The following is a 24,817-nucleotide window of genomic DNA, read 5'->3' as shown; positions in this document are numbered from 1 at the left end:
GACCAGTTCTTAAAACGAACGTCATTTCTACGGTTTGTCATCCAGTCTCCGCCGGGGGGATATATATCTTTTTCTTCTAGAAATCAGCAGGATTTAGTAAGCTGGTTTTTAAACCTGTTATTTAGGTATTTCTAAATTGGATACCTTCTATTTCTAAGGTTTTGGGTTAGAATTGAAATCGTCATGGACTAAATGATTGAGTAATCACATCGTGACTTCTAAACCAGATCCATTGTTTTCCTTATAACTTCGGTTTGTTGACACGTCCGTCAAGTGCAGTGGTTATAACCGGAATTGGGCGTTAAATTCGTGTCGCAACCTGTAGCCTAGAATCACGAGATGTAGAAACAACACTTTTAGCGTAGGACTGACCCAGGAACCATATTTGGAGAATCGCTTTCGAGTTGAATACATTTTGAAACAGATCCAACACGTGTCACTGGTTTCGCTTCACTCATACAATTTTTTTTCCTTCTGCTTATAAGCTTTTGTTCTTTACTTTTCAAATTCAGGAGAGGTTGTCACACGAGTACAAATAGTCTAGCGGAAGCCTTGTCCATAAAAGGAATTTGGCTGACGCATGAAATTAGGAACTGTGCGAATAACCAAAGGTTAATCACCTATTGTTTGCATTTTGTATAAATACCGCATAGTGTTACACTTTAGGGGCAGATCCTTGGCAACTATACTGCAAGACAGTTCCTCAACTCACAAAAGCAATCTACCTTGTTTGAACATTTCATAGAAATCTGCGTTTCACCATAAATCGGACATTTAAACCTTGCATTTGAATCGAAGTTTTCCAATATTGCTCTGATACCATCCGTAATCAAGCTGTACAACATGACAACGGCGATTTTTAAACTTCTTCTGTTGGGATTTATCAGCGAAGAAATATATGTCTACGGTGCACTTCGATCGATCGGACCAGGACAGACCTATCCAAACGCTAAAGAAATAGACACGTGTGGAAATATCAGAGACATTATCAAAAGAAATTCAGCTCGCTTTAGGAAAATCCTTGTCAGGAACACCAACAGCGAAATCGTGTTTGCCAACGACGATTGTCGACGAATGACGGCGCGAGCTAAAAGTAAGTTGGATGTATTGGGTTCCAGAGTTAAACGACAGTGGAGTAATGCAAAGCTGAAGGTGTTGTTGGCTTGGACAGATCAAATAATTCCTCAGGCGCCGATCTCGCTACATTACGAAGGTTAGTAAAAAACACAAGTTCATTCATCACTCATTTAAAGGTTGTATCATTAATTAACAATTATAAAATTTTCACATTAATGCTATATTAAACGTAACCAAGTCCGACAAATTTTAATAGCTTTAAGTATCTAGCGCAATTCAGTATGATTTTCAATGTATTTTTAATTTTACGTTCATACAACTTACTCCTCTAGCAAACACTGGGACATCGTCTTCCGTACTATTTCTCAACTGCGTTAAAAGGTCAACAGGGTATGAAACATATAGCCCACGTACATTAGCTTAAAGTTTCATTTTGACGAAACAAATTTGTAAAGGTCGTCTCAAGATTGTGCAACGACTTGACCTATGAAACATCATGAAAGATCGCAATCAGGAAAAAAAAAATTGCGGCAAGGTGTTTCACTATATGCTCAAGCTACAAATTTCGTTGTTTAGATTCCGTTGTTCAAGGACATGCAGTTTTAATGAGGAGAAAATGTATTTTTTTCCTTTGGTTTTCACTTTTTAAAAGACATTTTCTCGATCTACAGCCAAATTCTCATAACTGGCACTGAAGCAATGTACCAAAACCAGTAAGGGGAACAAGCAGTTCAATCTCAGAACATGTTTTCTTTAAAAATATGTTTAAAACTGATGCTTGACCTTGAAATAAAACTCTATATTTGAAATCAAAACCTTCTTGATTCGCTTTGTTTTTAAACAAGATTGAATTAACAAAAATGCAAATCTCAATTTTTCGAGTGGCCTTTCGAAACGTGTCTAGATGAGCGCGTGGAGGCGGATAACGGTCTCGCGAAGCGTGCGAGTTTCTCTCGTGATCATTATTATTTTTTTGTTTTTATTTTCATGCGATCGTCACACAATCCCTCTTGAGGTGGAATGATTTAGGGTCACGAGTCAAAGTCTACGTAAACACTTGTACGGCTCTCGTTGGAGATTTGAGCGTGACGCAACGGTTTCGATCTGTTCCCATTATTTTTTTGACCCTCGCATATTTTATCCTTATTGACTTTGCATCTTTCATAAAAAGAACGCCATGAAAAAACACACTGCACCCGCATTTATCTTTCAAAATAGGCTTCTCAAGAGTCAACAAAACTATGATGCAACGCAGCGTTAGTCGATGTCACGCAACGTTTTTTACCCGTTCTGTGACAAACCCAAACAGAGAGCTTTGAGAGGTGAATTGTCACTTGTATCTAGCTTTGTTTGGCCGACCAATAAATTTAAGTAACGCCCTGAATAACGTCATATATAAAGGACAGCACTGAGTTAACATTGTGATAACACAATGTACTGTCTTTAACACAAGTAACCAATTTGATGCATGACTGATTATTGACTTTTTCCTTTCAGGACGAGCCCTTCGTCTCCAGACTTCCGACGGCGACAGAAAAAAACTGTCCACTCTAGCAGGCCTGGCTGTACAGGCTGGATTTGACTGGGTTCACTACGCAACAAGTTCATACATTCATGCCAGTGTCATCCGAGATGGTAAGTTACATTGTATCATGAACTTACAAACCTTAGAATCCGAAAAGGCGAGAGCCTTTGCGTTAGTGGTAGATTTTCCTTTCGATTAAAAGTGCGCGCGATTTTTCGCCACTTTCAGTTTTGCTCAGTTTTGCTAGTTCCAAGTTTTTTTTAGCCTTATGCTCTACTCACAAGAGCGAAGAGGATGATTGAGTGAGTTGCAATTTTAAGTTCAATCAATCAATCAGTCAATCAAATTTATCATTAGGTAGTCAGATAGTTTTCGTCTTAAAATTCATTTAAGAGTTTGAGTGATAAACGACCAAGAAATTTTTGTTTCTTAAGTTTTTCTTCGAAGATGAAGTACTTTTGCATACGATGGCATTCCAAAGCTTCATTGATTTTATAATTTCTTGGCGATTCGTACACACGAAGAAATAAAACTTGTCACAAGAAATCTTCTTGCGAGCTGACATTTACTTGCTGCTCGCATGCTTGATTACTTGCTTGCTTGGGAAATAAGTTCTTTTTCCATGCTAAATTTTCCACTGTATGGGAACAAAAAGATAACCCGGCATCAAAACGCTCTGCAGAATGCACCAACAGTGTTAATATTTGTCCCTTTCTCTTTGTCTTCCCAGTTTGTCAAACGTCAGTTGATTTGGCCTTTATACTGGACGGTTCAGGCAGTGTCGGAAGCTATAACTTCAACCAAGTAAAGAACTTTGTCAAAAATGTCGTGGACTTTTTCAACATTGGTTCATCCGGGACACACGTGGCTGTCGTGACGTATTCAACATATTCAAGACTGGAGTTCAATCTAAAAGCGTATTACACGAAGTCATCGATCAAGAACGCAGTTAGCTATATTGGATACCGAGGGGGGTGGACTTATACAGCGGATGCTTTGGATTTTACACGCCAGAATATTTTCAGTAAATCTCAGGTAAGTCGGCCCATTGAGTGGAGCTCAAAACACAGTGATTTACCCTCCCTTCCCCCCTCCCTTGATCCTGGCGTAATCATTAAAAATATCGAAGTCCTGACATATGATATGCGTTTACTTTTGTTAGCGATTTTTTGGTGCTTTTTTGGGATGGGTCTTTATCGTTCTTTTCTTTCTACAAAACTTTTTTTTTTCGCAAAATGTTAGCACTTTCATTGCGCTTAATTATTGTGCTCAAAACGTTTTTCGGCGGCTATTTTCAAGGAGAGTAAGTTAATATCGTCATCAAAGAAAATACATGTCGTTTATGTTACCTGCATAAGAATAACGCCAGGAAAAATATTGTGAGTAAAACGATATGTAGTTCACAAAACAAGCTATGAAAGACGTCTAATTAAAGCAAAGGTTTTGTAAATGTAAAATCAAGGCAAACATTGTTGAGAAAGAAATCAGTCAGCGCAAGCAGCGAACAGCGAGTCCTCGCGAGCGAAGCAATCTGGCGACGGGGATTCTGGTGAAGAGGCAGCGCTCTCACATGTACTCTGCTCGCAGGCTATAATTAACGTAAATTTGTCTATCACTGACAGCTTTTTTTTTTTTTCACGCAGGGCATGCGTCCAGACCAAGGAATTCCCAAGGTGACCGTCTTGCTCACTGACGGCTACTCTAATGGGCGCGCCGTGGCCGGCCCTGCCAATCAGCTGCGTAAGCTCGGCGTGAATATCTTTTCCATTGGTGTGGGTAATTACGTCAACCCTGCGGAACTGAACGTCATTGCCTCGGATCCTGATAGCACACACGTGTTTCGAATGAACAGTTTTAATGACTTGGCTGGCTGGGTGGACAAGCTCAGTGCTGTGTCCTGCGATGGTAAGTAGAGAGCTTAAGCAATGACGACGGCGATCCCGAGGACAACGCCTGGTAGAAAATGAATTAATATATTTTATTTTCGAATTTCACAAATCTCTAGATCTTTTCCGTGCGCCTATTAGTCTCAGAACTTGCTCAAGCTAAATATGTAACGCCAGCGTTCGATTCCAAATAAAAATACGAAAAATTAGCCGCTGTCATTCGCGTTCTTCAAAATACGAAGAACCTAATTTTTTCACGTTGTTGTTGTGCAGAGAACGGCAAAGAAATGTAGAAAGATTTATAACGCACGTGCTTAGCCATTGTTTTTCTCATTAAACCTTTTGTTTGGTGGCGTTCTCGTTGTCTTTGCCGTCGTGGTTTGCTTAAAGGAGCTCAGTTACTGTAATTTGAGTTATTTTGGCCACATACAAAATTAATTACCTTTAAATGGTAGGAAACCTAAAAATAACAGTTTAACAAGAGAGAAAAACACCAAAGAGATAATGATAAACCATGAAGGAACAAGGATGGCTAAGGATGGAGAAGATTGACACGGATTACGAACGACAAACTTGAGAAATTGAGACTAAACTTTTTAATATGCGCAAACCGTGACTTAGCTCCTTTAAGGTCATTCCCCAGTATTGCATTGCGCATCCCTACTGCGTATCATTTCACGCGTGATTAGCGCGCGCGCATTAAAAAATGGCGGCTTTTTCTTTACAGCTGGACCTCGCCATAGTGGTAAATCGTCATTTTCTCGCAAACGAATATGGTGACCTATCATTTTTTTTCTGTTGTTTTGAATTGAGTGATAAATTTCTCTGTGTAAAATAAATATGGACCAATTCTCAGTGTAGAACAAAAAGCAATCGTCGGAAACGTGAATTTAGCAAGCAATCGTAACTGCAATCATGGTGCTATTATAAGGATTTATATGGGTATAAACAAGGTACTTTTGCTCCTAAACGAACATGAGGACCCTTCATTTTTATTTCAAAATATAAGTTCCTATAATATAACTAATCGACAGGCAAAGTTTCACAAAAATCTCAGTGCAGGTTCAATTTCAGCGGAATGACCTTAAGGTCTCTTGTGATACAATTTGGACGTTGGACACAACCCTTTTTAATCTTCCGTCGTCTTTTTCCTTATTATATGTACCTCTTTGCTATTTTTCTACCTTATCCTACATTAATTAACTAGGTTTCTCAGGCTTCCGTGGATTTCAATGTTATTTTTCTGAATGACCTAGGGGAACAACGTCAAAAACGAAAATTTAGTCTAGTATAGATATCTGATTATAGGCGATCCTGTCGTGTTTTCTTTAGTTTCGTTGCCTCAATACTTAATCCCATTTACATCTATTTAGTTTTAATTATGCTTATGAATATCAAAAATACTAACTTTAGCCTTGTCCTATCCTTCTTAGAGGGTGCCTCGATCTCGTCCTGTGACGATACAATCACGACTGTTGAGAGCGACACGTTTAAATATTTCAGAACTCAGTTCACTACCGTGGCGAAAAACAGAATATCTGTTGAAGTCAGGGACATCGAAGGTGAGTTACTTATCACAAGTGTATCAAGCTCACGCCTCAATGGTGGACAAAAAAAGCGATGTAATGAAACAAATTTAACAGCAAACTCTGTTTTCCAATTTCAGAAGTGTTGAACTTGGTCGCAATTTTTCTTCCTTTTTTTTGTAGGAGTCTCTCATCTCTACGCATCGTTAACCAGCACTAACCCAGGCCCCATGGACCCTGCCTCGTCCAAGAATGAAAGCAATGTCTCTCCTCGTGCCATTTCTCTGTCTCTATCTACATCGAACAAGGTAAGTCACCCAATGAAAGAGGTACTGTCACTGAATTTTGCTGAAGCTCGAATAAGTCAACTCGACTTATTACCTGTAACTCGTTAACCGTGCAATCTCGAAACCAGACCTCCATGATTATAAAAGGTAAAAATAAGAGGGGTAAGCGACTGTCTGCACACGAGGCAAGTGGCCCATTAGGCCGGAGCTTATCTCGGTTTCTGCAGTATGAAGCGACTAGGAGTATTTTTACTCCTCCTTGGATGAGATGCTAGTCCATCGCAGGGTTACCAACCAGCATTAAATTAGCCGGTACTCATTTATGCACCTGAGTAGAGAGAGGCACTGTGAGAGTAAAGTGTCATGCCCAAGACTTTAAAGCAAGCATATAAAGTTGTCATGTTTTGTGCTGCTGCGTTTTGGTCTACTTCATATCTGCAACCTGATTTGCTAACAACAAAAATAGCTCAACTTGAATTAATATGTTTGTTTAGAAATCCATATTTGTTTGTTCACAGATCGTCTATGTCGCTGTCCAAGGCCAACAACAAAGCAATAAATTCAAGCTGTCCATGTGGGATGCTCTCTTTACCAAAGACACTTACGTGACCAGTGTCACAGAAGAACAGTCTGCGCCTGTCACGGTGCTAGATACGAACCTCACACCATACGCTTACAAGTACGCTTGCTCAAATTAACAAATTGACGTCAGATTTTTATCCGTCTGTACTCTTATCGATGATAAAAATGAGCCAATCAGCGCTCGAGAAATTAGACAGTTATTGTAAAAAATGTTATGACAAAAGGACAACCACGCTTTTTAGTTGTCCTTTTTTACAAGCTCAACATTGAAGGAAATACTCCTTACTACAGCGGGTCTATAAAGTATAATTAACAAATTATCAGATTATGAGCTCAAGTATTAAATTTCACGCTCTTAGAAAAAAAAAATTATGTGGATTGAATTGCCATTTGAAATTTGTGCGCGCGTATCATTTCTTACAATCATTCCTCGGGTTTTAAAAGTCAAAAAATTGTGAAGGTCTTTCTTTTATTCTTCTCAGAAAATTGTATTACCCATTTGTTTTTAAATGATCCGCCGAAACGCTGCAAAACTGAGAAAATGTTTCTTAGATGACCTAAAATTTCGATCTTTTTTAATGCAAAAAACCGTAGATGCCGTCCTTTTAATTTTTCTCAGGAATTTTGTTTATTCCTTTGTTTCTTAATGTTCTTTCAAAACTTTAGACAAACAAAGAAACGTTGCAATTTTTTCGGCCACACCAAGCCACTGCACACTAATTGCTAAATAGTGTTCAATGGCTCAGCCAATCAGATAACGGCATTTGCATTAGTATACTAGTAGAATTCTACTGAGAGCTGATAGTGTACGCTCTTTCAGCCAATTAGATTGTAGCCTTGCATTAGTATACGAGTAGAATTCTACTTATACATGATAGTATTGTACCTTGTTTTACATTCTTTATTTATTAACCATAAATAATACGAACTAATATATTCAAATTTCTTTCTTTTTCTAATAAGGCTCAAGTACAGCATAGTTGAGGGGAACCCGGGATGTTTTACAATTGACCCAGACACTGGAACAATCAGAACAACAAAGACTTTAGACCGCGAGACACGGGAATCGTACCGCTTAACAGTTCTTGGGCAGAACACACAAAACCGCTGCCACAAAGGTCGCGCTGTTGTTCTTGTTAACGTAGGCGATATTAACGACCATGCGCCCGCCTTCGACCTCGCCCAGTATTCAGCCACTGTACTAGAGGAAAAACCCAGCGGTACCTTTGTTGCCACGGTTACTGCCACTGACAAAGATACTGGTACCAACGCTCAGCTTACTTACAGCATTACGTCAGGAAATGACGGTAACAGATTCACCATTGACAGCAAAGGGGAAGTCAGAACTACTCAAATGTTAAACTTTGAAGCCAAAAGTAAATACACTCTGGAAATTAAGGTTCAAGATGGCGGACAGCCTCCTAAGAGCGACACTGCCACACTTGCAGTCATTGTGCAAGATGTAAACGAGCCTCCGTATTTTATGGAAGCCTGCGCACGTAACAACACTTGTAAATACACGGTGGCGGAAAATAACAACCGTAACGCCCAGCTGGGCGTGATACAAGCCCAAGATCCCGACACGAGCTGTAGCTCTTTAACTTACAAGATCACCACAGAACAGTCGCAGAACACAAAAGTTTTCGCAATTAGTAACAGTGGACAAATCTCAGTTCTTTCAAAATTGGACCGCGAATTTAAATCGCACTACACTGCAGTTATCACGGTTCAGGACTGCGGAAAGCCAGCGCTAAAGGTATCGACACGAATACAAGTCGAGGTCCTTGATGTTAATGACGAGAGCCCAACATTCGCTTTCAAGTCATACAAGGCTTCTGCGCACGAAAACATTGCTGTGGCAAGTACCGTCCTGCAAGTTTCTGCCTCTGGTGTGTCTCTTGTTTTATTTTTAATCCATCTATTTATTTATGTGTTTGTTTGTTGTTTGTTTGTTTGTTTGTTTTTTGGTTGCTGTTATGTAAGGTTTCCGCGCTGATCATCGTGTCCAGCGGTCCTTTTTCGAGCCTGGCAGGGGCCATTGTGTTGTGTTCTTTGGCAAGACACTATACGCTTATAAGGTGTATAAAGGATACAGGTGAAATAAATCAGTCCGGGGGAGGGAAGGGGACTGTAACCCTACGGTGTAACCTCAAGAGGAAGTAAAAATACTCGTAGTTGCTTCATGCTACGGAAACCGCAGATAATCCCCGGCCTAAATGGGCCAGAACGCTTTGTTCCGCAGTAGTTTTGGGGGTTTGAAGCAATGCTTTACTCAAGAACGGCCACAATGCCTCAAACAATTTTTTTGTAATATCGACTGTTTCTTTCAGATGCCGACACAGGAACGAACTCCGAGCTGTCCTACAGTTTAGAATCTGGCGACGTGGCCGCATTTTCAATCGATCAAAAGACTGGAACTATCTCGAGTAAAAAGACGTTTGACAGAGAAACCAAAGCATCGTACAGCCTAACTGTGCGCGTCACTGATCATGGGCAAAGCCCGCTTCACGACACGACCACGGTGGATATTACAATCTTAGATATTAACGATAACAGCCCTAAAATCAACAACTTACCGGCGACAGAACAAGTGACTGAAGGGAAGAATATTGGGGATACTTTATTCACTGTCTCTGCGTCAGATAAGGATCAAGGTTAGTAAACAGTACTTAAAGTTCAAAGTGGCGCTGAGGTGTTTTGAAAAGTTTCTTACTCGAAGAGTTTGTTTTAGTCTCCATAAGCGTCCTCCCCACCAGTTTTCATATCGTCGAGCGATCTCACGTTTCCCGTTAGTTTGTGGAGGGAAAGCCCTCGACGAGTCCAAAAACGGGTGCATATGAAGCCATTTTGTCAAGACCGAGGCGGGGGGTGGGAGGGTGTTGCAGTCAAAGAAATCAACGCCTTTACAATAATGCAGAACTTTTTCTATGTTTGGCCGCTAGTGCTCACAACTAACTAAAACAGCTGCTTTTTTATGCTTTCCTAAATTGATGGCAACGCTTGTGGGAATTTTGGACACTGGAATGTTATAGAACTCTGTGGTCGATGTTCCAGCTTTCTTCCAGTCTTTTTCTCAAGTGATTCCATTGGGGCTCTTACGTAATTACCTCAGGGCTCTCACGTGATTATATCAGGGTTCTCACGTGATTTCATCAGACTTCCCACGTGATTACATCAATTCTTGTAAAAGCATACACCGTTCCCTACCTCTCAAATAATCCGCCTATTTTTCCAGTTTTAACTTTTTCCCTTTGTCTTAGTTTTTTTCTTTGGTCTTTCTTACACACAGAGAGTAATTTTGTGTCTTGCAGGTGTAAATGCTGCTCTGCGATATTACATAGACACAGGGAATGGACAGAACTCGTTCAATCTTGAGGCAAAAACAGGCGCTTTAACGCTCGCCCGCAAACTGGATTACGAAACAAGGTAAGGATCAGATACCATTTTCAGGTCGAATATAGCCACGGATATCTAAGACAAAGCTTCGTATGGGTGTCTAGATTTAGTCTAAGGAAATCGCAAGATAGAGATGGGCAGAAAGAGGGGCACGTCGCCGAAAGGGAGGGGGCAGGGTGGGGGTAAAAATAAGGTATCAATTATACGACTGGTTAACTTAAATAGCGTAAGAGGCAAATCAAAGAGTATTTATGCACATAGATATATAGGCGAGTGATGCCTGGTCTGAAGCCCTGAGGGTCGTTATGAACCTATATGCACCGAGGTAATGGGAGCAGCGTACAGGAAAGTTTCAATACCTTTCGTCATGAAAAAATGGTATATAAATGAAATTACAATAATTAATGAAACTCTCTTACCAAGTCGCCGACTGACCGTTAAGGGTCAAGAAGACACAAAATGTTGAAGACCATGTTAGAACACAACGAATACAAATTGTTCTAGGAGTACTCACAAGGAACGAAAGTTGCAACAGACGCATAGAAGAATGACCGATTCTGGACAAAAAAATATTTGCGAGCCCATGTAAGATAATTTAGAATAAGTGGGCATTAGATTCACACAAAATGCACCTCACCTGCGCTGTGTGAATTAGTTTAATTTAGTCTCTACTGTTTTATGTGAAGCATTCAATAACGTCGGTGCATTGCTTCAGCTAAAAACTCCCGCCATGTAATACTCATTGTTTTCCCTACAGGACTAGCTATACACTCAACATCCGGGTAACAGACAGAGGAAACCCGCCCCTGTCTTCCTCCGCTCAGCTCCAAATCCAAGTCCAAGACGAGAACGACAATACGCCAGTGTTTAGCATGTCATCATATCGAGCGACAGTGCAAGAAAATACAGCAAAAGGAAAATCTTTCTTTAAGGTATACTGGATCCAAGCTCCAACTGCCTCTAGATTTAAAATTTACGATGCAATCGATCCTCTCTACAACGGCCACCTAAGAGAGGTGGCCGTTTGTGGAGGTTTTACTGTATCTTTTAAAACTCAAAGTTCCAATGGTTATCTTCAACTTCAAGTAAAACGCACTCTTTACTTCGTAGTTATTAGGCAGTGGTTTTCGTGTCAAATTATTTGATAATGTCGTTTTTGGTGGATTGCCGGGTGAAAAGGAAATACGTAAATTAAGAATGTAAATGTTTTTGTCAGGTTGAAATAACTTTAACCATAGTTAATAGAGCGAAATAGTGAGGAAACATGGCAAAATTCTTTGTTGTATGTTTTTGTTTGCTTTTTTGGGAACTGACCCTGCACAAAACCTGGTAAAATACAAAAGGTGGCTATCTGTTCTCATACAACTAGCCAATAGAAGCATTGCGATTATGTAATTTGTGCATAGTCAATGAGCGTGCATAAAACAAAAGATGTGCAGGGTCAGGGACCTTCAACATAAATCTTAGCCTGTTTCTTTGCTTCTTTGATGTTTACCGACCTTCCTAACCATTTTACTCTTTGACTATGCTTTAGCTAAACGAGCAAACATTCTGTTTCAGGTAACAGCTACAGATTTAGATTCTGGATCAAACGGAGAAATTTCGTATAATATCGACAAAGGCGACACTGGAGATGCTTTTGAAATCGATGGAAAAGGTAATCACATGGCAATATTAAGTCCTGTTTTTCTGTTTGTTCTTAAGGAGTGGTTTGTCTCGCAAATTTGTTCCCCTACGAGCCAATGTAGCGTTCATTTCGGTTAGAAAACACTCCGAGAAAAAGACCTCGTTTATTTCTGTGATAAAAATTCTCTTTACTCGCGCGTTCATAACCCGTTTTCACATGACGTCACGGCAGCCATATTGGTGTTCCAAAACAATGAAACCGTGGCCATGTTGGTGTACCAAACCAATCCTGAGGGAATTGAACTATTTTCTTGTACAAACACTTTCTTTATGTTCCAATAAATGTGCCTGTGTGCTGGCCACGTGAGTGAAAACTCTTTCACCAGCATCTCATGATGCACGAGCTTACTCCTCCTCCTCCTCCTCCCCTGCCCCCCACCCCCCCTCCCCCGCAACCCCTCTCCTCGCGCGCGCGCTGGATGTGAATAAAATTAAGTAAGTATGGTTGTTTTTTCTAGGCAACCTGCTGATCAAAACTTCGCCTGACTTTGAGACCAAGGCACAATACGACTTGATTGTGAATGCATCGGACAATGGAAAACCCGCAAAGTCAGCTTTAGCGACAGTGAAGGTTACGATTGAAGACGTGAATGACCATGAGCCCGCGTTCAATCAGTCCAGTTACAGCTTTACTGTCAGCGAAGGAGTTGTTTTGCGGGGGAGGGTTGGGGAAGTGTATGCGACAGATATGGACTCGGGACCCAGAGGCAGAGTGGTGTACTCCATTACAGGTGGTAATGTCGGCAAAGCATTCTCCATTGACGGAAATACAGGTCAGTGCTACCTCAGATGCAATAAACACAATAGAGAACTCTCAGTCAGGTTTAAATGAAGTATTCAGTGACAGAAGAACCACGTACAGTATTTTCAAATATCACGAGGGCTCGTGCAATTTTGAGAGAATTTTCAAATATCACTCGTGGTATAAATTCTTAATTGCACTCCCATTCATTCGATTACCTAGATTAATAGTGGTGAATTTAACTTTAGACCAGTCTGTCCACAGGCGTTTACTTTTTTTGCCATCTTTACCCAATCCCACCCCCTTGTATCCCACGCGCCGGGTTAATATTTCGCTAAGCTTGCGATCTCGACGAACTCAAGACACAATAGAGGTTTTATGGACAGACTAACCGTGGACAAAACCATATAAAAGCTTAGTGGATACATGCTGTCGATTGCAAGATTTCGTTAAAATTATTTGCAAGCTCGGTAATTCTAGGCTTCAACTTAACTCCCCAAATAGCAGAGATCATAAATTGATCGCTGTTCTTTGTTTGATTTTTTTTCTTACTTCATTTCCTCTCAGGCGTCATCAGTGTCCTATCAAAACTCGATAGGGAAAGCAGGGATCTTTATACTCTCCATGTGGAAGCTCGTGATGGTGGAAATCCGTCGAAAGATTCTGTCGTGGATGTTAAAATAACGATTACAGATGTCAACGACAACAAACCTCTCTTTGACAAGCCGAGCTACAGCGCGTCCATTGACGAGGACGCAGCTCCAGGCACGTCTGTGGAAAAAGTGTTCGCTACAGATAACGACATGGGTAAAAATAAGGAGATAACTTACATAATCAAGACCGGTAATGAAGAAGGCAAGTTTAACCTGAATGATAACACCGGTGAAATAACTCTTAATCAGACCCTTGATCACGAGACGAAGACTTCTTACGCTCTTGTTGTGACCGCAAGTGATCATGGAAGCCCTCCTTTGACGTCATCGGTTGATGTCATGGTGACAGTCAATGACGTTAATGACAACGCGCCGTTGTTTCCAAAGTCACTGTATAACTGCACTGTTGCTGAAAACTTGGCCAGCGGTGTTGCTGTGTGTTACGTCACCGCTAGTGATGCAGACTCTGGTGCGAATGGTCAGCTGTTTTACTCTATCGTAACAGGCGATACTGGCAAAGCTTTCGGGATAAATACGGTGAGTTGAATAGAAATTATAAGAGATTTCAACGTAAATTCTGAAAAGGGTTTCCTCATTTACCCTAGAAATCACGTGATTTGTCGTCGAAACACTATGATTTAATACCGAAATATTCAATATTTAAATTATTTATTTATATATGGCATTTATAAAACCCGCTATCAAATTTAATTTTCGATATTATTCTTTTCACGCCATAAACATCATTTGTGATTTATGACTATTCGTCCCTGTTGATTGTTCTTTGTTACTGTTTGCTCGTTTTTTCATCGTTCGTTTGTTCGTTGGTGGTTGGTCGTCGTTCGTAATTTGTCACTCATCGCTCGATCCTCGTTCGTCGTTCCTTAGTTCGTTTTTCTTTGTACGTTTTCCTTTGTTCACTTCTTTGTTATTTATTCCAGCTCGTTCGTCAGTGATCGTCGGTCGTTGTTCTTTTGTTCGTTACTCGTTTGTTCACTGTTCGTTTTCCGTCGTTTTTTCATTCTAAATTATTCTGTATGCTTGTTCGTTATTTCTTCTTTGTTATTTCTTTCCAATCCATGAATAGTTCAAAACTGTCTTTCCTTAGGGCACGGGAGAAATAACCACCGACCGTACATTGGACAGAGAGACCATTTCTGTGTACAACTTGACAGTTAAGGCACAGGACGGGCTGTCGAGAGCTGACAAGTCTTCATTTAGTGCTACAACGTCCGTGGTAGTCTATATTCTGGACGAAAATGATAACGTACCGATATTTAACCAGTCCATGTACACATTTCACGTTCTAGAAAACGCAGCGAAGTTACATGTAGTTGGTTCAGTGACAGCGACAGATAAAGATGCCGGGCTTAACGGAATGGTAACTTATCGCATTTCCGCGGGAAATTCCCGTGACAGGTGAGACTGAAGCAGTGATTTTCAACCTCGTGGAATTTCCCCTTCGCCTTTTATCTCACTCTCTTAATCTTGACTTCGTTAAGCATAAACCGTAGTTTTAGAGTTGGACTCAATCCCAAGATTCATCAACGAAGTATTTCAAGCGTTGGAGGTTTACATAATTAAATCGCAGGCACACAAACCGTTGAAAAACGTGCAAAATAAAATAAAAACCCCATTGATAAGGGAAAACGATAAAGGAGGAGACAACTAGACTGAAAAAACGCCCGTCTTTCCATTTTCGCTTTCTTGAATATTTTACAGGTTTTACTTTGTTCTGTTTTGTTTGTTATTTTTGTGTCTGCTCACCAGTTCATTTTGCCCTGAGAGTACGCAACAAGCTACATATGAACACTCCAATTTTGCACTGAGCATGGACGCTGCTAGAAGACATGTTTTCGATGACCCTTTATTTCATGTTTTCATACAAACTACATGACTGTCAGGCTGAGCATGCTAAGATGTCATAAACAAAGCTTTATTGCAGCTAACTTCATCAGTTTTAAGACCGTAAATTAACTGCGTGGAAATAAAATGTCAAGGAGAAGCAAAAAGGAGAAGCATGTTCAGCCAAACGTCTCCATTTCTGTATTAACTTTGTTATTATTTTCCTCTTTCCAGTTTTAAGATCAATCCTTCGTCCGGTGTGATTACAGTTAAATCTGCACTAGACCGCGAAGTCCAGGCAGAGTTTTCTCTTACAGTGGTAGCAAAGGACTCTGGGACGCCCTCGTTGTCGGCCAGCGTGGTTGTCAAGGTGATAATTGATGACGTCAATGATAACGCGCCCGTGTTCAGTCAGCAGATGTTTTATGGCAGCATAAGTGAGGATGCCTCGTCTGGTTCTACGGTCCTTAAGGTAAGCAGTTGTTATTAAAGATCACTATAAAGAATGAGAACTACATAACTATGAAATATCAAAAGAGACCAATTAATCCAAATGTGGTTGAAACTCTTAAGTCTGTGGATGAAACCCTAGTGTGTGACCATTCAACTGAAGACTACTGAGTAGTACTTTCATGTGGTACTGTTGCACTGTACTGTTCAAGGTGGTTCTAACTTTTTTCAAAGTCTTTGGCTGAAACCCTGGTTGTGATCATTCAAAGGAAAGGTATTGAGCATTGTTCTCATGTAGTACTGTTTGTAATGCTATAAAAAGTGACGATAAAATGACAACTTTTGTGACTATATAAGTTGTATTGAGTGTGAACTATTTGACGACTGAAAAAGCTAAGAGAGATATCATTTCTTTTGTAGGTGGAGGCAAAGGATGACGATGAAGGAACTAATGGTCAGTTGCAATTTGATCTCCAAGGAAAGGGCAGAGATAATTTCACTATCGATTCACGCGGATTCATTCACACCGCCACACCCTTGGACTACGAAAAGACCAGTACCTATATCCTCACTGTTACTGCAAAGGATGGTGGATCTCCAGCGAACTCGGCATCTGCGCAAGTCAACATCACTGTCTTAAACGTTGACGACAATGTTCCTGTTTTCCAGACCTCCTCACAAGTGTCGAAGATCCGCGAAGACGTTGCCGTGGGTACACGCGTTGTACGCCTAAACGCGACAGACGCCGATGGAAATGAGCTGAAGTTTGATATATTGCGTGGAAATAAGGGTGGGGCTTTTGAAATTCATAATAAAAGTGGACTCATAACGGTTGCGGCAAAGCTTGATCGTGAAACAACTGAAAAGTACATTTTGGCTGTGGAAGCTGCCGATACGGGCTTTAAATCCGTTACCCACAATGCAACTATCCAGGTTATTGACGTGAATGATAATGCACCGGAATTCACACAAGCGAGTTATTCCAAGAATATCATGGAAAACCTTCCATCAGGTATGACATTTGTTTGTACCATTTTATCCGAACAGCGATCATGGTAACCTTAGAGGTCCTACTTAGCAGCTCTCACTAACATCAGTGGAAACTGTTTACCCATCATAACAAATAAACAAACTGATTTTAGGAGGTTGGAGGGGTGGGGGGGGGGGATGTCAATTCAAAGGAGCTGTGTCAATGCGTCAAATCGAAAGAACCCTCCAAAAAAAAAACGAAAGGGGTATTTATAAAACAAAAGTAACAAGGACTGTCTAAGATCGAGGGAGATTGGAATGACCCCGTGACATAATGTCTTTAGTCTCGAGGATGACCAAAATCAAATTTCTCCCTGTAATATCGATACATACTCTATCACTTGGGTTGTGAGAATTCGCCAAGTGATCGCTTTTGGGAAATGCTCTTGACAGTCTTGACAGTCGAATTATTTTAAATATTAGCTGTAAAAATGTATCGAGGCCATTAGGAGGAAATTTATTTTGACCATCGGACTAAGAGTGTTTTAACAAAAGAGTCGACTTCCCCTTAGTTATTTCAAATCTGCTAATGTTCTGTTCTTTTATTGGTTCTTCATTAACATCTTACAAAATCCTCCAAAAGTTATGAAACGATTATTGGACATACATACGTCATGATTTTAATGCTGCATGGAGTCTGCAACTGTGTCAATGAAATATAGACTATTTATTAGCTTAATAAATATTTTGGGTGTTTTATTGTATTTTAACAGGGCAGCTGATTGCTAACGTTACTGCAACGGATAAAGACAAAGGCGTGAACTCGCTTGTCAGCTACAAGATAACATCAGGCGATAGCAAGAAGTTTACAATTGACTCCAAAACCGGAGTTATAACTTCGTCTGAGAAGCTAGACCGCGAAGAAGCCGTGTCTTATAAACTGGTGATTACCGCGAGAGACCATGGAACACCCTCGCTGTCATCCACAGTGTTAGTATCTGTAAAGGTTCTTGATGAAAATGACAACGCGCCAAAATTCTCGCTCCCTTTCTACCAGGCGTCCGTTCTTGAAAACACCGCCATCAACACAAACATTCTTCGTGTGACGGCCACAGATCCGGACGATGGTACTAACGGACTTGTCACCTTCTCGATTGTATCCGGGAACACAAACGACGCATTTGCGATAGATAACTCCACCGGATTTCTATGTGTCAAGCAAAATCTTGACCGAGAAGCTGTCGCTTTCTACAGTTTGCTCATCAGCGCGTCAGACAATGCTCCGAAACCAAAAAGCGACTTTGTCCGTGTCAATTTCACAGTCCTGGACGAAAACGACAACAGCCCCATATTTGTCAATGTGGCAAACTTTACCATTGTGGAAAATTCCGCTTTAGGTACCAATGTGGGCTCAATTTCTGCAACAGATTCTGATGGTGGTAGTAATGGTCAAGTACGCTACTCAATAGTGAAAGGCAATAAAGATGATGTGTTCCAGGTAAACCCAATTTCTGGCAAGATAACGGTCAAGGGGAAAATCGATCGAGAGAAAATGGCCAGTTATACACTGACGTTAATGGCATCCGACCAAGGGAAACCAGCAATGAAAACCGAAAAGGACTTCTTTATTACTGTTGAAGACCAAAATGATAATCCACCTGAATTTGATGCTCAAGAATTCCGAGGTTTGTATGCGTTTGATGTTCTTCAAATATAGTTCGCGATTTCCTTATCTTCCAAAGTCAAACGTAAGCTCGTTTCAAACGTATTTAAATTGTTAAGTTTCTTAACTACCACGTGACAACATGCTGCCACTTGACAATGTGGCTGGTTTTACAGAATACATTAAAGTATATGTGAGGAGTTTTCTTAGAAACGAAAACTTGCTGTCGAATTTTTGAACTGAGTCTAATCAGAGAAAATGGTTGAAAATTTGCTCTGACGCTCGTGAATGTAATGTTTCTTTTATTTGTAACAAATTTTGTGGGGCGAAAAACTTTATTGTCACTGAATTTTATGTCTGATCTCTTTACTAAAATGTTATTACTTAGAAATTTTCTAAACTGCTATATGAGTCACATTGTAAAATGCTAATTACATGTACGCATGCTTCTGTTTTCAGGTTCAGTCAAGGAGAACATCCCTGCCGTTTCCAACGTTGTTCAAGTGAAAGCAAGTGATAAAGACGCTGGCCTCAATGCAGTCATCAGTTACAGTATCACAGCAGGGAACTCTATGTCATACTTCGTTATAGACTCACAAACCGGTGACATTAACGCAACGAACTCAATAGACTTTGAGAAGACGCCTTCATTTAGTTTAACCGTTTCTGCCACAGATTCCAAATTCGACTCGTTCGCCCAGGTGATCATTGAGATCATCAATGAGAACGACAACAAACCTTCCTTTAAACAAGCAAATTACATGGCAAGTGTTGCAGAAAATTCCGCTGCCTTGACATCTGTCATCACAGTCGCTGCCTTGGACGTCGATCCTTTCGGTCAGCTGACATACTCTATAGAATCGGTTCAACCAGGTAACCATAGTGACGCATTCAGCGTAGATTTAGCCACGGGGCTGATCACCACCGCTGATGTACTGGACCGAGAAATGATTGACAGATATGTCATCACTGTAAGGGTGATTGACGGCGGAGAACCGGCTCTAACTGGTTTTGCTACTGTCGCGGTAAACGTGACAGACAAGAATGACAACCCACCCGTTTTCAACGCCTCTTCTCTCAAGACTGTCGTTTCTGAAGCATCAGCTATTTCATCCTTTGTTACACAGATCAGTGCTCTCGATGCAGATTCTGGGAGCAATGCCAGAATTTCTTACAGAATAAGCTCTGGTAATGACATGTCCGCCTTTGTGATCGCCCCCGACTCTGGTATTATAAGAACCAATGCAAAACTTGACAGAGAGACTGTTCCAGACTATGCCTTAACATGCGAGGCCATTGACCATGGACAGCCGCAGCGCAGCTCAATGCCAATCATCGTCCACGTGACGGTATCAGATGTAAACGACAACGCACCCATATTTGGACAGTCCGTGTACGTTGTCAACGTGACTGAAGACGTGACATCCGGGACTGTGGTAAAGGAAATGCATGCCATAGATAGTGATGCCGGACTTAATGGAGTGGTTATTTACAGTATTACAGCCGGAAATGACGATAGCTCGTTTGATATTGGTAACGGAACGGGTAAGTGTTGCAAGTGATGTGACACGTTTGTTAAAAAAGCTCAGTCACGCTTCTGTCAAGTTCGTCGGTTGTAACTCGTGTTATTCTTCTCCATCCTTAGCCATCCTTGTTCCTTTGTGGTTTATTATTATGTCTTTGTTTGTTTTTTTGTTTGTTTTTTCTATTTTAGTAAACTACTATTTTCAGGTTTTCTTCAAATTAAACGTAATTTTGTTCGGGGCCAAAATGACTCAAAAACAAAAAACCGTGACTGTGCAATGCAGTCATTTGGGTCTAAGTGGGTACGCTTGGCGCGGAACAAGTTTCACCACTTTCCTGAAACGAAACCTCTTTGGTTATGAATTTGCTTTCAAGGGTTTGATGCTAATGAAGAACAATAGGTCGAGCGCTGGGTGATATCTTGATATTTTCAACACTCGGCCTCTGTTCAACCAAGTGTTTTAATGGGTAACAGGGCGGGGAGGGTGGGGGAGGGAAAGTTACCGTGTAATAGACCAGCATCCCACTCAAGGGGAGCGATCAGATCTCTCAACTCACTTCATGTATCCCACAACTCAACCTACCTCATTTCGTTCCTCTCCTCATCTTATGTCACTTCCTTACCTAACCCTGCATTCTTGTTTCAGGTGTTGTTACCGTCTCTAAAGGCGTGGACCGGGAAAGGCGTGACTCTTACACATTAACTATCACAGCAAGTGATTTAGGGAGTCCACAGCAAAGCACATCTGTACAACTGAAAATCACGGTTAACGACGCTAACGACAACAGACCGCTGTTTAATACGTCCTCTCTTCAGGGCGCCATCTTGGAAAATTCCCCCGCCGGAAGCTCTGTCATGCGCATTATTGCCACAGACGCTGATGTCGGAATGAACGCGCAGCTGGAGTTTAACTTCACTACAATTGAGTACTCGGACGTTTTCTCTCTAAATCCAACAACCGGAGAAGTCACAGCGCTGAAGCCACTTGACCGAGAAAAGCAAGATCACTACACGTTGAAAATCAGCGTCAGCGATCATGGAGATCCGCGGCTGTCGTCATCAGCTGACGTCACGATCAACGTCATTGATGTTGATGACAACTGTCCCAAGTTTCAGCCAGCAGTGTATAATAAAAGCATTAGTGAGAATTTACCGTTCAATCAGAGCATAATCCAAGTGACGGCTACTGATGTCGATGTAAAAGATAATGAAAAGATGATGTATGCAATTTGGAGTGGAAACCAGGGAGGTGCATTTACCATTGACAGAAACGGTAAGGGAACTTGGTTGAATATCTTCGGTTCGACTGGTTTTCCTTCAAGCTGGATGATTCTGTGTTGTTTAGATTGGTAATCAAATCAATTTAAATTTGAAACCGTCGAAAATACCTGCCAGAAAAACAGGGTCTCCATGACAAAATTATTTCTGGTATAACGAAAAAGTCGTATGGCTTGAATTCCGAAGGTCGCGGGTTCATGTTCCACTCTGACTGCTAAGCTGGAGTTTTTTCTCGGTAAATCCTAGTTCAATTCCTCGGTCATGCTTTTAAATAGCTAACTGGTCTGTCTCCCTCCAGTTGAGATATTTCAGCCTATCTTATTTGTCTGAAATACTTCTTTCTTTCAGTTTAAGTGGCATTCCTAAGAATTAGCTAGTTGTAGCGAAACGTATCGACCACTATAAGCCTTCAACATTTAAAATTGTTAACATTTTTTAACATTCAAACCGGCTATTTTGACAGACTTTTCCATCACACGTATGTGACGCACATCCATTACCCTCTTCTCTTCATCTCAACGCGTCCCTGTTCTTTTCTACCTTGGCTATCAAAAACATCGAAATCTGTATAAGGTAAATAACTACGAGTTGGCTCTCTCTTTGTTCCAGGTTTCCTGAGGGTGAGCTCGGCTGGAGTTGACCGAGAAGTGACCGACACTTTCCGACTTGTGGTCCGCGCAGGTCGCCAAGACTGTGGTGTAAACAACACAGATGGAGACGACAACCAGGGTAAGACAGACAAAGATAATTATGTAAAGAAAACTTGGGATATAGCGGCGTAATTTCTAATAAGGTTGTGGGTGGGGTTGCCCAGATAAAAATCCAATACCCACTGGTATTCTTGGATGGTAAGCAGCGCTGTGAAGAATTAATTTGTCTAGTTGGTGCGCCCGACACAAAGGATGTAATCTCTGTAACTCGATCGTATAGATCGATTCATTAGTCGTTACCACCAAAACGCTATCTCCTCCGCAGAGGCTCCCTAGGGTAGGGGGCAGTGAATTGGGAGAGGGATGATGGAAAGTGGGAGAGGCTCTCTCTCCCCTTCCGGGCGTTCCCCGTGTGCTTCCATTATTTCCTCTCCCCAGCCTCCGAACTACCAGCCTACTGGGTCAAAGCAGCAACAATGAGGCCTCTGACGAGAAGAGAGACCCTAACAGATGAAATTAATTAGTGACATTGTTTGTTTGTTTCTTAACAGCCGAGGGAGGATCCGAGGACAAGTTAGCTTCCACTGCTATCGTCAACCTTATAGTAACCGATGAAAACGATAACCCTCCTCGCTTCAAGTTTCCTTCGTATGAATTCGAGCTCGATGGTCTCAACGACACCGACATCGGCCGAGTTACAGCGATCGATGACGATCTAGGCTCGGGCGGGATCGTGAAATTCCGACTTCTCGGACAGACTGAGGTGAGGAATTTTCTGTTTAAGGTTTGGTAATAGCGTTATTAATTATAATTGCGTGACTAAACATTGTCGGGAGCCCATCACTAGTGATGGGCTACTGACATTGGAGGATTTTCATAATTTCGAGTTAAAGGTCTTTTAAAATTTTTTTTAATGTTATGAATTGAAAATTCTAACAAAATGAAGGAAACTCATCAAATGTGTTTAAGGTACTGATTTGCAAACAAAGAAGACGTTTTGTAAAACTAGCGTGACCCAGCGTGACAGTGCTTACTAGCTTGACCTTCTTATAGAACATTTGTAGTGTGAGAGTTCTCGCGTTAATGAATTCCGTTTACTCTGATTTCAGGTTGCGAAAAAGTGGAAAGTGACTGTTCAAGCTTACGACTTAGGAACTCCAAGTCTGAACAGCTCGATTGACGTCATAATCGCATCAAGGTATGCAGAGAAATTGCTTTTGTCTTTCTTTGTGATTTTGAAGTTTCAGAAGCAGTAAACAGTCATTGACATTACCACCCTGTACTTTATTTCTTTCCTAGGGCATGACATCATGCTCTTTTTTTTTACCAACATGATACACGTATCAAAAAGTACACGTCTCCTTCGTCCTTCTCTCCTTATCCCTTACCTTCCCCCTCCCTCCCTCCCTCCCTCCCTCCCTCCCTCCCTCCCTCCCTCCCTCCCTAACTCTTTCTTTTCTTCACTCTATCCTCTCTCCCTCCTTTAGGCATCCAGTCTTTCTACCTTTTACTCTCAGCTTTAAATAGGTAGTTAAGAATATGAAGTCTCGTACAGATCCCTATTTCTAATCTTCATCCTTTATTGTCCTAATTAACACAAGAAACAGAAAAAAAAGTAAAGGGTTCTCGCAGTTGTAGTCAAATGACGCCACCATGCAAATCGCCTATTGTGCAACTGATTGCATGTTACCTCCCAAATGAATCATCACGTGACCTGAATAGGGTGGTAACAGGGATGTTAACAAGTTAGGTAAATCCGTTCATAGCATGCTATTAATATCATTCCTTGTACTCTTTTTTCTGTTTTCAGGATTACTTGTGAGGCGATGGTGTTTAACATCACTGAAGATGGTTTAATAACGGCCGACACTTTGTGTGATTTCGTGGAATTTCCGAGAGGAGCAACGCATCTTGTGGGCGACAAATATCAAGTGAGAGCTTTGATTAACTTAAATGTTTGCCAATTTTCATGGGCAAATGTGTTAATTGTGTACTTGATTTTACAGCTGAAATGTTCTGCCAAGGGTAACACGAAACCTCAATATCGCTGGATGAAAGACGGTCGCTTTGTCTCCAACTGGAATGATTTCGGTGATTACGTCATGGAACACGTGACCGAGGAACACCAGGGTGGCTACTCTTGTCTGGCTTCAAGTTCAGCTGGTTTGTTACAGTCTAGCGTGGCTTACATGACAGTGAATGGTGAGAAGAGACTTCTTGTGGCGCTTGCGTCTTCATTAGATCGAACGAATCAGTCAGTCAGTCAGTCTGTCAATTATTTAGTTAAGTCAACAATTAATCAATCATTTATTATCTCTTTTAACCCCCTCCCCTAACATCAAACCCCTAATTCTCTTTTCACTCTACCTTTACAGTTGTGTTCGTTCAGAGAATTTGGAAGTACATAATAAAGTCAATACTTTGTTCATTCTCAACTCTTGCTTACTTAACAATGTACTGACAGTGATTTACAGTGAAGTATCCGCGTGTTACAAACCAATGTAGGTCCGTATGGCGTGTAAAGATCAACGCATCGGATCTCACGGTACTTAGCGGTTTTACTCTTGTCTCTCGTTATAGATCCACCAAAAATCGCGACTCACCCAAGTAACAGTAGTGTGGAGCTCGGTGGTGAGGTGACACTGGCGTGCAGGGCATCTGGAGACCCGCTGCCGACATTTAAATGGTACAAGGACAACATCCCGATGGTGGAAACAGACGATATAAATCCTTTTGTGCCGGAGCTTGTTCTGAAAGATGCCCTCGCTCAGGACGAAGCTTGGTATTTGTGTGAAGCTACCAATGTGGCTGGTACAGTGAGATCCAACTCGGCTTCCCTAAAAGTGTTTGGTGAGCAGCAGAATAAAATGCTTATTTGTTAATGCATCGTTTCTTGCCAAGTGAGATCAAGTGACGCTAGTCTCGCTGATGATTTTCGGTAGAGATTAATGGGAAGGAGAAAGACTCGGTTGATTAAAACTGCTCTGACTAATCATGTTCAAATTCTGAAATCTGTATAAGTTTCCAAACCAAAAATAAGTCACATCTGTTTCTTTGCGGTCGTATGCAGTCCTGCC

At 41.1% G+C, this 24,817-nt stretch overlaps 1 protein-coding gene across 1 annotated transcript in view; it reads left to right on the top strand.

Moving 5' to 3' along the window:
- Positions 1-680: 680 nt before the first annotated feature.
- LOC145460545 (protocadherin Fat 4-like) overlaps positions 681-24,817 on the top strand; it is a 31,493-nt gene continuing 7,356 nt past the window's right edge. The window contains exons 1-26 of the mRNA XM_081445385.1: positions 681-1,213; positions 2,575-2,712; positions 3,333-3,637; positions 4,246-4,507; positions 5,922-6,050; positions 6,198-6,322; positions 6,820-6,980; positions 7,847-8,772; positions 9,214-9,537; positions 10,195-10,309; positions 11,037-11,211; positions 11,840-11,936; positions 12,424-12,738; positions 13,275-13,897; positions 14,469-14,779; positions 15,440-15,677; positions 16,076-16,667; positions 17,398-18,309; positions 18,747-19,832; positions 20,459-21,085; positions 21,700-21,819; positions 22,292-22,503; positions 22,850-22,938; positions 23,551-23,671; positions 23,747-23,942; positions 24,321-24,590. Of these exons, the coding sequence (XP_081301511.1) occupies positions 844-1,213; positions 2,575-2,712; positions 3,333-3,637; positions 4,246-4,507; positions 5,922-6,050; positions 6,198-6,322; positions 6,820-6,980; positions 7,847-8,772; positions 9,214-9,537; positions 10,195-10,309; positions 11,037-11,211; positions 11,840-11,936; positions 12,424-12,738; positions 13,275-13,897; positions 14,469-14,779; positions 15,440-15,677; positions 16,076-16,667; positions 17,398-18,309; positions 18,747-19,832; positions 20,459-21,085; positions 21,700-21,819; positions 22,292-22,503; positions 22,850-22,938; positions 23,551-23,671; positions 23,747-23,942; positions 24,321-24,590 (8,839 nt within the window). The 5' untranslated portion in view covers positions 681-843. The remainder of the gene's footprint in view (positions 1,214-2,574; positions 2,713-3,332; positions 3,638-4,245; positions 4,508-5,921; positions 6,051-6,197; positions 6,323-6,819; positions 6,981-7,846; positions 8,773-9,213; positions 9,538-10,194; positions 10,310-11,036; positions 11,212-11,839; positions 11,937-12,423; positions 12,739-13,274; positions 13,898-14,468; positions 14,780-15,439; positions 15,678-16,075; positions 16,668-17,397; positions 18,310-18,746; positions 19,833-20,458; positions 21,086-21,699; positions 21,820-22,291; positions 22,504-22,849; positions 22,939-23,550; positions 23,672-23,746; positions 23,943-24,320; positions 24,591-24,817) is intronic.

The sequence above is a fragment of the Orbicella franksi genome, chromosome 11 (assembly GCF_964199315.1).
Source record: "Orbicella franksi chromosome 11, jaOrbFran1.1, whole genome shotgun sequence".
NCBI classification, from domain to species: domain Eukaryota; kingdom Metazoa; phylum Cnidaria; class Anthozoa; order Scleractinia; family Merulinidae; genus Orbicella; species Orbicella franksi.
Note: the sequence above shows the minus strand (reverse complement) of the source record. Positions and strands in the feature narration are given on the sequence as shown.